A 16449-nucleotide genomic window follows, 5' to 3' on the forward strand; every position below is an offset into this window, starting at 1 on the left:
TCTGGACTTCCCCAACATCGGGAACAATCTTCCTGCATCTAGCCTGTCCAACCCCTTAAGAATTTTGTAAGTTTCTATAAGATCCCCCCTCAATCTTCTAAATTCTAGTGAGTACAAGCCGAGTCTATCCAGTCTTTCTTCATATGAAAGTCCTGACATCCCAGGAATCAGTCTGGTGAACCTTCTCTGTACTCCCTCTATGGCAAGAATGTCTTTCTGTACTCAGTACTTTAAGCTGCTTTTGATCTGGTATTATCTTTGATCACTTTGGTTGGCAACAGGGTGGTAATTTATCCAAGAGAGTTCATAAGTGATAGGAGCAGAATTAGGCCACTCGGCCCATCAAGTCTACTCTGCCATTCAATCATGGCTGATCTATCTCTCCCACTTAACCCCATTCTCCTGCCGTCCCCCCATAACCCCCAACACCAATTTAGAGTGTTTATTTCACAATGAAGAATATCCAATTATTTGTTAAATGTTTGTCATTGTTAATCGTCTGTCCTACTTTTTAACTTAATTCATATGGTACTTTATCAAAGCCTTGTCCTATACTGATTTATGTAATTTAGGACTTAGCTTTATTCAATATAAAATTATATTGTACTTTGATCATTCTTCCAGAGAGGATTGTTTACTGAGTTAAAAACAAACTGCTGGAAGAGTAATATGCAGTGCATTCAAGCAGAGGAGAAGTCTTTTCAAATGGTATTGAGTGTAGAGAGGCACTCTTAACTAGTAATCCAGTTCAGAACTGTTACCTCCACGTTCAAGAGCAGCTTTTTCCCCCAACAACTATCTGGTTCTGGAACCACCCCGCACATCCCTAACCAAAGGGTGGGGGGTGTACAGAACGAGGTGCCGGAGGAGGTAGTTGAGGTAGGTACTATTGCAACATTTAAGAATCATTTAGACAGGTACATGGATAGGATATGGGCCAAATGCAGGCAGGTGGGAGTGGAATAGTGTAGATGGGACATGTTGGGCAGTATGGGCAAGTTGGGCCAAAGGGCCTATTTCCATGCTGTACGATTTGATGACTCCACAATCCTCCCACAGCACCGACCACTATCGACTTTGTACAACTATGGTTGCTCCACCTACATTGGGGGGTTTTTTTTTGCACCATCGTGGTCTGGTTTCCATAGAATAAGATAATTTCAAAATTATATTAATCATTTTGTGTATCTAATTATGCCTGTAAAGCTGCAACAAGTAAGGCTTTCATTGTTCCTGTTCGTACCTGGTGCGCGTGACAAATGAACCTTCTTGAAATTCATCAAACTAGATGAGTGGAAGAATGTGGAGAGAGTTGATGAGAATGTGTGGAGAATAGAAAATGGGATTATTGTGGGATTAGTGTCAATGAGTGTTTGATGTCGGCGTGTACTCGCTGGGCTCCAGGGCCTGTTTCTGTGCTGGGTCTTCATGAATCTATAACTGTGACTTTTTCGCCTGATTTAACTTTATTAACTGAAAATCCCTCAGGCCACATTCTGCTTAATATTACCCCATTTATCACACCGCTCCTTGGCTCTGACTTCATCCTACACACTGGGGACAATTATTAAATGCTAATAAATCTTTCCCCTCTCGCCTTAAACCTATGTCCTCTGGTTCTTGATTCCCCTAGTCTATGTAAAATATTGTGTGTGCATTTACCCTTGCTATTCCTCTCATGATCTTATACAGCTCTGCAGAAATCGCTAGTGGGTGTTGTGTACAGGCCACCTAACAGTAATAGTGAAGTTGGGGATGGCATCAAACAGGAAATTAGAAATGCGTGCAACAAAGGTAAAACGGTTATAATGGGTGACTTCAATCTACATATAGATTGGGTTAATCAAATTGGCAGGAGTGCTGACGAGAGGATTTTTTGGAATGTATGCAGGATAGTTTTCTAAACCAACATGTAGAGGAACCAACGAGTTAGCAGTCTTGTTGTGCGTGGCCCCTTGGGCAAGAGTGACCATAATATGGTTGAGTTCTTCATTAGGATGGAGAGTGACGTTCTTAATTCAGAAACAAGGGTTCTGAACTTAAAGAAAGGTAACTTTGAGGGTATGAGACGTGAATTGGCCAAGATTGACTGGCAATTGATTCTTAAAGGGTTGACGGTGGATATGCAATGGAAGGCATTTAAAGATTGCATGGATGAACTACAACAATTGTTCATCCCAGTTTGGCAAAAGAATAAATCAGGGAAGGTAGTGCATCCGTGGATAGCAAAGGAAATCAGGGATAGTATCAAAACAAAAGATGATGCGTACAAATTAGCCACAAAAAGCAGCCTACCAGAGGACTCGGAGAAATTCAGAGTCCAGCAGAGGAGGACAATGGGCTTAATTAGGAAAGGGAAAATAGATTATAAAAGAAAACTGGCAGGGAACATAAAAAATGACTGCAAAGGTTTTTATAGATATGTGAAGAGAAAGAGATTAGTTAAAACAAATGTAGCTCCCTTGCAGTCAGAAACGGGTGAATTGATCATGGGGAACAAGGACATGGCAGATCAATTGAATAACTATTTTGGTTCCGTCTTCACTAAGGAAGACGTAAATAATCTGCCGGAAATAGCAGGGGACCGCGGGTCAAATGATATGGAGGAACTGAGTGAAATCCAGGTTAGCCGGGAACTGGTGTTAGGTAAATTGAATGGATTAAAGGCCAATAAATCCCCAGGGCCAGATAGGCTGCATCCCAGAGTACTTAAGGAAGTAGCCTCAGAAATAGTGGATGCATTAGTGATAATTTTTCAAAACTCTTTAGATTCTGGAGTAGTTCCTGAGGATTGGAGGGTAGCTAATGTAACCCCACTTTTTAAAAAGGGAGGGAGAGAGCAAACGGGGAATTACAGACCAGTTAGTCTAACATCGGTAGTGGAGAAACTGCTAGAGTCAGTTATTAAAGATGGGATAGCAGCACATTTGGAAAGTGGTGAAATCATTGGACAAAGTCAGCATGGATTTACGAAAGGTAAATCATGTCTGACGAATCTTATAGAATTTTTCGAGGATGTAACCAGTAGAGTGGATAAGGGAGAACCAGTGGATGTGGTATATCTGGACTTTCAGAAGGCTTTCGACAAGGTCCCACATAAGAGATTAGTATACAAACTTAAACCACACGGTATTGGGGGTTCAGTATTGATGTGGATAGAGAACTGGCTGACAAACAGGAAGCAAAGAGTAGGAGTAAACGGGTCCTTTTCAGAATGGCAGGCAGTGACTAGTGGGGTACCGCAAGGCTCAGTGCTGGGACCCCAGCTATTTACAATATATATTAATGATTTGGAAGAAAGAAATGAATGCAAGATCTCCAAATTTGCGGATGACACTAAGCTGGGGGGCAGTGTTAACTGTGAGGAGGATGCTAGGAGACTGCAAGGTGACTTGGATAGGCTGGGTGAGTGGGCAAATGCATGGCAGATGCATTATAATGTGGATAAATGTGAGGTTATCCACTTTGGTGGCAAAAACAGGAAAGCAGACTATTATCTAAATTGTGGTCGATTAGGAAAAGGGGAGATGCAACGAGACCTGGGTGTCATGGTACACCAGTCATTGAAAGTAGGCATGCAGGTGCAGCAGGCAGTGAAGAAAGCGAATGGTATGTTAGCATTCATAGCAAAAGGATTTGAGTATAGGAGCAGGGAGGTTCTACTGCAGTTGTACAGGGTATTGGTGAGACCACACCTGGATTATTGTGTACAGTTTTGGTCTCCAAATCTGAGGAAAGACATTCTTGCCATAGTGGGAGTACAGAGAAGTTTCACCAGACTGATTCCTGGGATGTCAGGACTTTCATATGAAGAAAGACTGGATAGACTCGGCTTGTACTCGCTAGAATTTAGAAGATTGAGGGGGGATCTTATAGAAACTTACAAAATTCTTGAGGGGTTGGACAGGCTAGATGCAGGAAGATTGTTCCCGATGTTGGGGAAGTCCAGAACAAGGGGTCACAGTTTAAGGATAAGGGGGAAATCTTTTAGGACCGAGATGAGAAAAACATTTTTCACACAGAGAGTGGTGAATCTCTGGAATTCTCTGCCACAGAATGTAGTTGAGGCCCGTTCAATGGCTATATTTAAGAGGGAGTTAGATGTGGCCCTTGTGGCTAAAGGGATGAGGGGGTACGGAGAGAAGGCAGGTACAGGATACTGAGTTGGATGATCAGCCATGATCATATTGAATGGTGGTGCAGGCTCAAAGGGCCGAATGGCCTACTCCTGCAACTATTTTCTTTGTTTCTATGTTTCTAAGATCACCCCTCATTTTCCAGTGCTATAAGGAATAAAGTCATAGCCTGTTCAACCTCTTCCACCAGCTCAGGCCTTTGAGTCCTGGCAACATGCGCGCAAATATTCCCTTTCCAGTTTGACAACATCTTTCCTATAACAAGGTTACGGAACTGAGTACAACACTTCCAATGTGCCCTCACCAATGTCTTGTAGCTGAGAATGTGGGATAGCATAGAACTTGTGTCAACAGATGATTGGTGGTTGGCGTGGTGTGGGCCAAATGGCCTCTTTCCATGTTGTATCTCTTAGCTAAATAAAATGGTCTGGTCTTTCATGACAGGGATTGAATGGTCGTGAGTGATACTCTCACCGGGAAATGTCCTAATCTGGGGGATGAGTGTGCCTTGTGGCCTTCTGCAGCGAGAGAAACATGGAATCCTTCCAAGGTCATGACCATCTTATCTTTGCATATCTTTGACATTTGATTCCAACAACAGAACAATCTTTGCTCATTCACACTACACAGAAGCATTGATAAATACAGTTGTGAATCAAAATCTGCTGGTGTATTTGAATGCAGCAAGACTTGTATTAACCTGCCCTCCCTTCAGAAGCATCAAGCCGGCACGTCATGCTTTGCAGGCGATGAAGTATTTCTCCCGTCACGAAACTACAAAGGCGATTAGGGCACAGCAAGCTCCCAGGGGTATAGGAGAGGAGAATGGTGAGGTCATCTCAGGCTGGGGCAGCACGGAGGGAGGTGCAGCGGTAGAGTGCCCCTGTCCCACTTAGGAAACTTGAACGGAAACCTCTGGAGACTTTGCGCCCCACCCAAGGTTTCCGTGCGGTTCCCGGAGGTTCCCTGAAGTTTTTGTCAGTCTCCCTACCTGCTTTCACTACCTGCAACCTCCGGCAACCACCTGCAACCTCCGGAGACCCGGGTTCGGTCCTGACTACGGGTGCTGCCTGTGCGGAGTTTGTACGTTCCCCGTGTGACCGCGTGGGTTTTCTCCGGGTGCTGCGGTTTCCTCCCACACTCCAGTAACGTACAGGGTTGTGGGCTGATCTGGCCTCGGAAAAGACTTGTAAATTGTCTGTAGTGAGTAGTAGGATAGGATAGGGCTAGTGTACGGGAGTCACTGGTCGGTGGGCCGAAGGGCCTGTTTCCGCGCTGTATCTCTAAACTAAGCTAAAAGATGAGTCCATTGCCCCATCCAGTCTAAGCTAAGGACCATCCCATTCCCTCATTATTTTTTTCTGTCACCCATTGTCCTACATTTCCATCATCTTAAACTTCCACCCTCCACCCAGATTCCACCACTCACCTACACACTACGGGCAATTTATAGATTAACATACCCACCAACATGTTTTTGGGACATGGGAGGAAATCGGAATGCCCGGAGCAGCCCTGTGCGATCACAATACACATTCCACACAGTGCCAGGTTAGGGTCGACCCAGGTCTCTGGCGCTGTGGCAGCAGCTCCACCAGCTGCACCGCTGCCCCTTGAAACAACCTCGGCTTCCAACCTGCCACAGGTTCCCTCTACAAAACATGCTCATTTTCAAACACAACAGGAAATAAAGCAATCATTAACACTTGTGATTGTCAAGCTGGGCATAGGGAGAACATGCAAACTTCACACAGACAACACCGGGGGGGAGCATTGAACCTGGGTGTCTGGCGCTGAGACACCTGTTACGCTATTTGCCATCCCATGGATTGAGCAGTGGAGATGGCATTTATAGATTTAATTGAAGGACTGAATGCTAAATGAATGTATGTAGATCCAAGTTGTTATTTGGTGCGGAAAGGCACGCCAACCACTATTTAAATCACATGCATTACTCTCACACTTAGCTTGGACTATTTCTACTACTCCGGTGAAAGAGGGTCAAACTAAATGCTACGGTCCACAACCAGGCGCGGTTTTCTACTGTTTACGGAAAGGTCTCGGGGAAAGAAATGGATTGATGTACTATGTAGCTTTCAGATATAGGCATCGGGAGGACCTGCTGGAGGTCTCAGGGCTGCCTCGTGTGGCGGGGTCGATAAGAGGAAGGAGGAGAGCGGTTACCTAAAATAGTCAAACCTCCTTCGCTCCATAGATGCTGCCTCACCCGCTGAGTTTCTCCAGCATTTTTGTCTACCTTCGATTTTCCAGCATCTGCAGTTCCTTCTTAAACCTAAAATAGGTAACATTGCTTTTTCTCTCAGTTCTGCTGAGCAGTCTTTGACCTGGAACACTTACATTGTATGTCTCTCCACAGATGCTGCCCGACCTCCTGAGTGTTTCCAGCGGGTCATAGAAACATAGAAAATAGGTGCAGGAGTAGGCTATTCGGCCCTTCGAGTCTGCAGCGCCATTCAATATGATCATGGCTGATCATCCAACACAGTATCCTGTACCTGCCTTCTCTCCATACCCCCTGATCCCTTTAGCAACAAGGGCCACATCTAACTCCCTCTTAAATATAGCCAATGAACTGGCCTCAACTACATTCTGTGGCAGAGAATTCCAGAGATTCACCACTCTCTGTGTGAAAAATGTTTTTCTCATCTCGGTCCTAAAAGATTTCCCCCTTATCCTTAAACTGTGACCCCTTGTTCTGGACTTCCCCAACATTGGGAACAATCTTCCTGCATCTAGCCTGTCCAATCCCTTAAGAATTTTGTAAGTTTCTATAAGATCCCCCCTCAATCTTCTAAATTCTAGCGAGGGTCCTGTTTTTTTTTTACTAGCTAGTTAATGCACTGTTCAATTTTTTATAGACTCTGGAAGGTTCTATGTATTCGAATAGAGAGAGATAGGTAGCCGGAAACAAATGGCTTAACGCCAGTCATTAGAAAATGTTGTAAGCTATGATTAACATGTGATGTCCCGGTACTTAGATCAGTTCAAGGCAAGCAGGCAAAGTCAACATGGTTTGTGAAGGGGACATCATGTTTGATTAGTCTATTGGGGTTCTTTGAAGAGGGAACAGGTGATCTATTATAAAGGGCAAGGATGGATGTACAATTATCTAGACTTCCAGAAACCATTTGAAAAGGTGCCCCATCAAATATAACTGGAACATAAAAGCTAGTGGTGTCAGATGTAACACTGTATAGATAGATATGTAGGAGGGTTTACGTCGAGGATAGACACAAAATGCTGGAGTAATTCAGCGGGACAGTCAGGCAGCATCTCTGGCGAAAGGTAATAGTTGACGTTTCGGGTCGAGACCCTTCTTCAGACATCACTGACCAGTAGGAAACAGAGAGTGGGCATGAAAGGGTTGGCAAGGTGTGGCAAGCGGGGTGGGTGCAACAGCGATCCACAACGCGCCCCCCATGTTTTAAACTTTGCACAAACGATGTGGACAAAGGCTCAGGATGCGCGGTTGGCAAATCTGCTGAAGACACCAAGGTACAGAGGAGGTTACACAAAACAGCTGGAGAAACTCAGCGGGTGCAGCAGCATCTATGGAGCGAAGGAAATAGGCAACGTTTCGGGCCGAAACGTTGCCTATTTCCTTTGCTCCATAGATGCTGCTGCACCCGCTGAGTTTCTCCATTCTCCAGCTGTTTTGTGTAACCTTCGATTCTCCAGCATCTGCAGTTCCCTCTTAAACACAAGGTACAGAGGAGGCTGCGTTGTGAAGAGGGCAGGGGAGAGGTTACAAAAGGCTGGCGTTTGTAGAAACTCCAAGATGCAGAGAATTCTAGGTGTGCTTGGACATGATCATTTACCGCGGGAAACGGGTCCTTCGGACCAACCTGTCCAAGACCACGCCGACCAAGATGCCCCATCTACCGCTGGTCACATCTGCGTTTGGCTTAAATCCCACTAAACTTACTGTACGTACTGAACTGATTCCTACATTTACATCAACACGTGGGGGACAATTTACATTGGCCGATGAACTTAGCAACCTGGATCAGGGTCAGGGTTAACACGAAGCTGCACACCGGGCAAACTATGCAGTCACAGTGAGAATGGACAAACTCCACACAGATGACACTTGGTCAGGATCGATGGCCGGGTCTCCGGCGCTGTTCGGCAGCAACTCTTACCGCTGCGCCACTGGAGCTGCCCTTCTTATTTAGTATTTAAGGGAAGGGGTGAGTGCATTGGGAGCGGCTCAGACCAAAGCCCAGAATGGACGAGGAATGGACGAGGTCTCTAATGAGGAGAGATTGGACAGGCTCGGCTTGTACCTGCTGGAGCTTAGAAGAGCGAGAGTGGATTTAATTAATTGCTTAAGAAGGAACTGCAGATGCTGGAAAATCGAAGGTAGACAAAAGTGCTGGAGAAACTCAGCGGGTGCAGCAGCATCTATGGAGCAAAGGAAATAGGCAACGTTTCGGCACGAAACGTTGCCTATTTCCTTTGCTCCATAGATGCTGCTGCACCCGCTGAGTTTCTCCAGCACTTTTGTCTACCGTGGATTTAATTAAAACGTCTAAGATCCTGAGAATGCAGGGCGAATGTTTCCTTTTGTGAGAGATTCTGGAAAGGGGGGGTGGTACTGTTAAAAACTAACCTGTCCCACTTACGAAACCTGAACGGAAACCTCTGGAGACTTTGCGCCCCACCCAAGGTTTCCGTGCGGTTCCCGGAGGTTGCAGGTGGTTGCCGGAGGTTGCAGATAGTGGAAGGAGGTTGGGAGACTGACAAAAACGCAAAGTCTCCAGAGGTTACCGTTCAGGTTTCTTAAGTGGGACAGGGGTAATAAGATGGTGAGACGAACTCTCTATCTCTTTCTCTAAGGATTCAGACCCCACCGGTGCTGCAGGTTTTATTGCCGCGGTAGCCCGCCCCTCCTTACTCAGCCGCGCCCCCCTCATCCCGCTCTGCCTCCCCGTCACTCGGGGACAGTCAATCGAGCCGAGCTCAGCGGGGTTCGGGTGCTTGTAGCGGGCCGGGGACCTGCGGCAAGAAAGCGGCCACTTCCCTGGGGACAGAGCGCCGGAACCGTCACCAGCATCGCTCCACCTTGTTCAATGTCCCCGTTCATCTGGGTTCGCCTCTGAGATAGAGACTGTGAGTGTCAGAAAGAGTCAGTCTTCTCTCGCATCGCCCGCTTCTTCCTGCTAACGTCCAGTCGGTGAGTGTTATCAGATAAATAACACGTTAATCTGTAAATGCAGTACACCTGATGCTGCTTTCTGTGCATGTTGTTGTTGCGTTGTCCTGCCCATGTTATCAGGGTGTCCGTTGACTGGATGTGTATGTGTGATGTACTGTACACCCATGCAAGTTTCTCTGTAGCTGTGTGTGTTTCTGCCTCTGTATTATATGTACACCCGTTACAGCAGCTCGCAGAGTCACACTCCTATTTTCTTCACTGCACATTACTTCCATTAAAAACCCACACCGGCTAGAGAAATACAAATTAAAAAAAAAACCCCATCTAGTACCGACAGGAATGAAATTGCCTCCAGCCAAGAATGTTATTGGGAGAGTTTGAGTTATTGAACTTGGCTGCCAAGTTAACCGTGGGATGATGCGCCACACGCTGCCCACATGCGGTACTACAGCTGCATCTGGGCCACGTTCCAATGATTGCATTTCATTGTATTTTTTATTAAAAGCTGATTATTATTATTTTAACTGTTAACAAAATTACTAGTAATAAAATGCAATCATTGGAACGTGGCCCAGATGCTGACGGGAGTATTTATTAATGTTTTATTATACAATTATTATTAAACTGTTATTTAATAATACTAAATGATCAAATGCAGTCATCCCCATAGTTATGGTTTAAGGCTACTATCCATATAGTACAGTGAGCAGGTGTGAGACCACACCTGGAGTACAGTGCAGAGGTTTGGTCCACTTATTTAAGAAAGCAGGATTTACTTGCTATTAAGGGAGTTCGGCGAAGGCTGGTCAGACTTGATTCTGGGACGACAAGACTACCGTGTGGGGGAAGGAGCGGGTCGACAGGATTTGCTGCACTGGAGTTTAGAGATCTTCCAAAATCGAGACCAAGTTGGGAGGCTGAGACTGGGAGGATGACCCCTGGCTGGGAGCCTGGGACGACAGGTCACAGCGTCGAAATACAGGGCAAGGGATTTTCCCCTCCACCTGTCCATATTCGCGTTGTAACTTCACATTCCTGCCGGTTTCCCATAACCCGGGACTCATTGGGAACCATACATCGCTCCTTTATTTTATCCTGAACCTATTCAATGCCGCCGCCTCCACAGCTCTCAATGGCGGAGAATTCCCAAATCCATCACAAGAAGGGTCTCGACCCGAAACGTCACCCATTCCTTCTCTCCAGAGATGCTGCCTGTCCCGCTGTTACTCCAGCTAGTTGTGTCGATCTTCCCTCAGAAGAGAAACATGTCTGCATGTTTTACTTTTTCACACAAAGGGTGGCGGGTGTATGGAACGAGTTGCCGGGGGGTACTGAGTTGAGGCTGGGACTATCGCAACGTTTAAGAAACAATTCGGCAGGTACAGGAGGGAAAAGGATAGGACAGGTTCAGAGGGAAAAGGGTTGGGACTAGGCTGGGACTATATCACGCAACGTTAAAGATCTATTCTGAGAACACCCATTCGGCAGGTACAGGAGGGAACAAAAAAAGGATAGGACAGGTTCAGAGGGAAAAGGGCCAAACGCAGGCAGGTGGGACTAGTGTAGCAGGGACATGTTGGCCTGTGTGGGGAAGTAGGCCGAAGGGCATGTATCACTAACTCCGCCTTAAACCTGTGATCTATTCCGAGAGCTCATTCTAGACCCACCCAACAGACACAGTCAGACAGTCTTGCTCAAAGATCCTATAGCAGAGCTCTGCTATAGGATCTTTGGTCTTGCTTGTTTCATTGTGGTCACCCGAACTTCAACAAGAGACCCACTCAACAAAAACTATCCACACAAGATAGGCCCTACCACCACCAAGCCAAAGCGCAACTCTCTCTACACTTTCAAAAACAAGTTCTGTGTTCTCTACCTCCCTGTAAGATGGCTTCCAGCCACGGCTCACCAATAACATCCACATCTCTTCCGTCTAAAGTTGAACACCCTCCCAAAGGCTTCAGGTTCTGCTGCCGTGTCTGGTTTATTAGTGAGGAGGAGCTGTCCTGTCACAAGATCGTCTGGTACATATTTAAACCTGCCTGCACCCTCTCATTCCGGGCTTGAGGTAAAACATATATTGAGATTGATTGATTGATTGATTTGAGGATACTGCATGGAAACAGGCCCTTCGGCCCACCAAGTCCATGCTGACCATAGATCACTCGTTCATTCACCTAATTCTAAGTTATCCCACTTTTTACATCCGCCCCATACACACCAGGTTTAGGAACAATCTACAGAGGACAATTAACCTACAAACACCATGTCTTTGGGATGTGAGAGGAAACCGGAGGTCACGGTGAGAAAGTGTAACTCGCCACAGACAGCACCCGAGGTCAGGATTGAACCGGGTGTTCCCGCACTGTGAGGCAGCGGCCGCTCAACCTTCGTTGCAGCTGAGCCATATCACTCACTCAAACACTGCCACTAATGCACGTTGTCCTGAAGTTGCCGGCCTCGCCGCGTTTCCTCCGTGGACAGTGCACTAAATAGCTGGCACACTCTGCCCGGGTGTGGGACAAGGTCACTCCAACTGACCGTGGCCCCTGCACCTCTCCCACACCTGGGGCATCAGTCCACGAGGGGACACAACTCCAGTCCGGCCACATTCCCCTCCTGTTCCCTGGAGCTGAAACGAAGCTTCCACCAGGAACCTGATCGGGCGCAACCCAGTGTTGCGAGTGGGGACGGAGGGCGGATATTCTCTTAAACCTCTATAGGTGTAGGTTAGAGAGCACGCCGACTGGGTGCATCACAGCCTGGTTCCGCATCTCCAGCGCCCGGGGATGTAGAAGACTACACACAGTGAGTGGTGGTGGACCTAAGCCGTGGTGGACCATCACGCATACTGATCTCCCCACCAACGAAGGGATTTGCTGGAGGCGCTGCCTCAATAAGGCAGCCAGCATCACCAATACCCACAACACCCTGGCCACGCTCTCTTCACCCCTGCCAAGAAGTATAGGAGTCTGAAAACATTGGTCAGCAGGTTCAGGAATAGCTTCTTCTCAACAGCCATCAGGGTCTTGAACTACAAACCACTAACCTCAACTATGAACTTCTAGGTACTATTTTTGATTGAACTAAGGAACTTGGGTTTGATTGCACCAGTGTTGTGGTTAATAATGTATTCAATGTTTTATCTATTATATATGATCTGTATTTATAGGCCTGATATTGCTGCTGCAAATCAGAATTTAAAATGTTTCAGTATTTCCGATAACTGCTCGTTATTTCATCTCATGGTCAGAAGAAGCCTTGTTCGTGAAGTGAATTGGCCGGAAGTCTAACGGCGCCGCATCCGCAGTCCCACCATGTGGTTCTCTGTTGCAACAGCCTCCACCCTCGGTAAGTGAGTCTAGCCCCTCCTGCCTGCATGGATCGGTAGCTGAAGGGGTGTGATACTGAGCGCAGGTGCCGTGTAGTCTCTCTGTATCCGACATATTGCCCCATATGTAACCGAGTGTCTGTCACAATAAGTTCATACGTGATAGGAGCAGAATTAGGCCGTTCGGCCCATCAAGTCTACTCCGCCATTCAATCACGGCTAATCTATCTCTCCCTCCTAACTCCAATCTCATGCCTTCTCCCCATAACCCATGACACCTATACTAAACACAAATCTATCTATCTCTGCCTTAAAAATATCCATTGACTTGGCCTCCACAGCCTTCTGTGGCAATGAATCCCACAGATTCACCACCCTCTGATTGAAGATCAATCGCCCCGTCTATGTTCACACCCGTGTTATTGAACCAGTCTGACGCAGGATTCTTTTACAGTCATCACAGTCATCATGGGTGTCCATCCGTGTTTATTGCATGCTACAATGCAGGTGTCCATCCGTGTTTATTGCATGCTCCAGTGCATATACTCATTGTTTATTGCATGCTCCAGTGCAGGCGTCCATTGTTTATTCCATGCTCCAGTGCACATACCCATTGTTTGTTGCATGCTCCAGTGCATATATCAATTGTTTAGTGCATGCACCAGTGCAGGCGTCCATTGAATAATCGCTACATGCTCCAAAGCCCAGTAAGAGCTGTTTCCTGCACACTCATCAAACTCCACATTCCCTTTAAACACACCATGTACACCCAGCTGGTTGCAACAGCTGAGGGAACGGGTAAGTTCTCCCTGGTGTGCCGAGCAGCTTGTGTTCCGTCCTCTTTCCCAAGCATGGCTTGTGTTGACCACCGCTTCTCTCTCTGTCTCCTCTTCACAGCCCTGCTGCTGACCCTGGCCGCCGGTGTGAGCGGGAAGGAGCGGAGGAAAAAAAGACCATGTAGGTGGAAGGTGTCGGCAGCACCCGGACCAAACACTGCACAAAGCGATGAGCCCGGCGCCGGCTAACGTGGGGAGGGGGGTTAACCCCAGCGGGACGGGGACAGCAAGCGGACATTCCCCCTGCGCTGGGGAAGCGCTTGACATTCATTGTGCTGCACTTATTGGGGTGGAAGCGGGAGCGGTGCGAGGGAACGGAGGGTGGAGGCAGGGTGGGAGACAGGCGGGGCGGGGCGTGGGGTACTGGGGAGATAGCGAGGGACTCTAGAGCGGGGGAGGTCTGATGTAGAGTCCGATATTGTGCCAGGACGGCTTGACCCTCGGACGGCTGTTTGGCCCAGACGAATTCTGAGCAGGCGCCGGTCCAGGGATGGGACGGTCCCGGGCTGGGGGGCTGTTCACGGCTGTGGGGGGGGGGGGCTGTTCAGGGCTGGGGGCTGTTCAGACAGGGGAGATGGTGCCCTGGGTGGAACCGATTCCTGTGACTATCTCTAACAGTTTCCCTGTCTTTATTACCGCGATGTTGACCACCACTTGTGTTGTTTGCTGCAGCGGTGCCTCAGATAGACTGTGATATCCGAGCGGGCAAGGTGAAGGTGTCGGAGTTCGTGGCGCGATGCCCGCCCGGGTGCACGGGCACCAAACAGGCAGTGTGGGGCACCGATATCTACGCCTCTGTTTCCAGCGTCTGCGTGGCTGCCATCCACAGGTCAGCCACTCGCTCGCTCTCCCTCCAACTCCACTCTCTCCTGCCCAGCACCACCTGGCCTCCACCTGCACCCCAATTCACTGGGAACCAGCTACGGGGAGACCACTCGGCCCTGGGTTCCCGTGCTGTCTCAATTCTCTGGGCTGGTCCTTGGGGTGGGAGGTTTGGGAACGATTGAGCAGACAGGAGCAGTACTGAGCCAGCACAGGCGGCGACGACAGGCGGGAGGTGAAGAGGATTGCGAGGGGTGGGGGTGGGGGTGTGGTTGGGGAAGTCCAGGACAAGGGGTCACAGCTTAAGGATAAGGGGGAAATCCTTAAAAACCGAGATGAGGAGAACTTTTTTCACACAGAGAGTGGTGAATCTCTGGAACTCTCTGCCACAGAGGGTAGTTGAGGCCAGTTCATTGGCTATATTTAAGAAGGAGTTAGATGTGGCCCTTGTGGCCAAGGGGATCAGAGGGTATGGAGAGAAGGCAGGTACGGGATACTGAGTTGGATGATCAGCCATGATCATATTAAATGGCGGTGCAGGCTCGAAGGGCCGAATGGCCTACTCCTGCACCTAATTTCTATGTTTCTATGGTGGACGCTGTGTTTTGTAACACGAGGAGCACCGTCTCGGGTGTGGGACTGAGGTGAGAGATTGCTTATGTTCCCCTGGTGGGTAGCGAGCTACTCCAAGCTGTGGGGGACCCGTCATTAATTCTGCTCAAGGCAGAGAGCAATGAGTGTCAGGAGAGAGCAAGGGACATTAACTGAGGGGAGGTTGGGGACTGAGTGGCTGTCTTGTACTAAATCTTTTTGTTCTCTCTTTTTCTTGCTCATCTACCCTCTCCCTCTCCCCTCTCCGTTCTCTGCCTGTCTTTCTCTATTCCTCCCTCTTCTCTCTCTCTCACTGTCTCTTTTTCTCTTCCCTTCCTCCCCTCTCTCTTGCTCACTAGTCTCATAATTTGAGGAAGGACGTCCTTGTGATTGAGGCAGTGCAGCGAGATTGATCCCTGGGATGGCCGGACTGTCATATGAGGAAAGATTGAAAAGACTAGGCTTGTATTTACTGGAGTTTAGAAGGATGAGGGGGTATCTTATAGAAACATATAAAATCATAAATGGACTGGACAAGCTAGATACAGGAAAAATGCTCCCAATGTTGGGCGAGTCCAGAAACAGGGGCCACAGTCTTAGAATAAAGGGGAGGCCATTTAAGACTGAGGTGAGAAAAACGTTTTCACCCAGAGAGTTGTGAATTTATGGAATTCCCTGCCACAGAAGGCAGTGGAGGCCAAGTCACTGGATGGATTTAAGAGAGAGTTAGATAAAGCTCTAAGGGCTGGTGGAGTCAAGGGATATGGGGAGAAGGCAGGCACAGGTTATTGATTGGGGACGATCAGCCATGATCACAATGAATGGCGGTGCTGGCTCGAAGGGCCGAATGGCTTCCACCTGCACCTATTTTCTATGTTTCTATGCTCATTCTTTTACCCCGCTGTCAATTTCCCTACGTACTCTTCCCCCTTCTCTATCCTCTCTCCCTTTTTCTTTATCTCTTCTTTTCCTTCCTTTTTCCTCCACCTCCTCCTTTCTCTAACCCCCTCCCCCCCCTTCTCTTGCTCCCTTTCACTATTCACCCCCTGCCTCTGTGCTCTCACTTTCACCGCTCTGGTGTGTCTTGTGATGTGAGTTAGCAACGAGTCAGGTAGCATCTGTGGAGAAAGAAACAGACTTCATATTTTTGATTGAAGACCCTTCACAAGAAGAAGGAACAGATAGAATTCAAATGTATTTTGTGTTTTAGAGGAGTTAGAGCAGTGGAGCCAATACTTGGAGAGAATGTTTGTGCTAGGTAGGGATACAAGCCGGAGGAAGCAAACTGGCAGGGGTCATGTTGGTGCTGGCTGGAGGACAGGAGTAGGCCATTCAGCCCATTGAGCCTGCTCTGCTCCTCAGCACGATACTGGTTGGTTTCCTTCAGCCCCACCTTCCTACCCTCTCCTCCTATCCCTTGGTTCCCCAAATGCTCAGCAATCTATAAACATCTGTTTTGAATGACTCACTGATGTGGGACCCAACCAAAAGCATTCAGAAAACCAAGATATATCATATCCACTGGTTCACCCTTATCACAGAGAGTGTACTGTC

General features: G+C 47.8%; 1 protein-coding gene across 8 annotated transcripts in view; it reads left to right on the plus strand.

Annotated features, from left to right (window-relative positions):
- The first annotated feature begins 8986 nt into the window (after positions 1 to 8986).
- vit (vitrin) overlaps positions 8987 to 16449 on the plus strand; it is a 35148-nt gene continuing 27685 nt past the window's right edge. For 4 of the 8 annotated variants that reach the window (XM_055635130.1, XM_055635134.1, XM_055635133.1 and 1 more), the window contains exons 1-4: positions 8987 to 9333; positions 12569 to 12666; positions 13544 to 13603; positions 14155 to 14311. In XM_055635130.1, coding sequence (XP_055491105.1) covers positions 12633 to 12666; positions 13544 to 13603; positions 14155 to 14311 — 251 coding nt within the window. In that variant the 5' untranslated portion in view covers positions 8987 to 9333; positions 12569 to 12632. Of the gene's footprint in view, positions 9334 to 12529; positions 12667 to 13543; positions 13604 to 14154; positions 14312 to 16449 lie in introns of all 8 variants that reach the window. The other 4 variants (XM_055635126.1, XM_055635131.1, XM_055635129.1 and 1 more) reach the window with 2 other exon arrangements.

This window comes from Leucoraja erinacea, chromosome 5 (assembly GCF_028641065.1).
Source record: "Leucoraja erinacea ecotype New England chromosome 5, Leri_hhj_1, whole genome shotgun sequence".
Lineage (NCBI taxonomy): Eukaryota > Metazoa > Chordata > Chondrichthyes > Rajiformes > Rajidae > Leucoraja > Leucoraja erinaceus.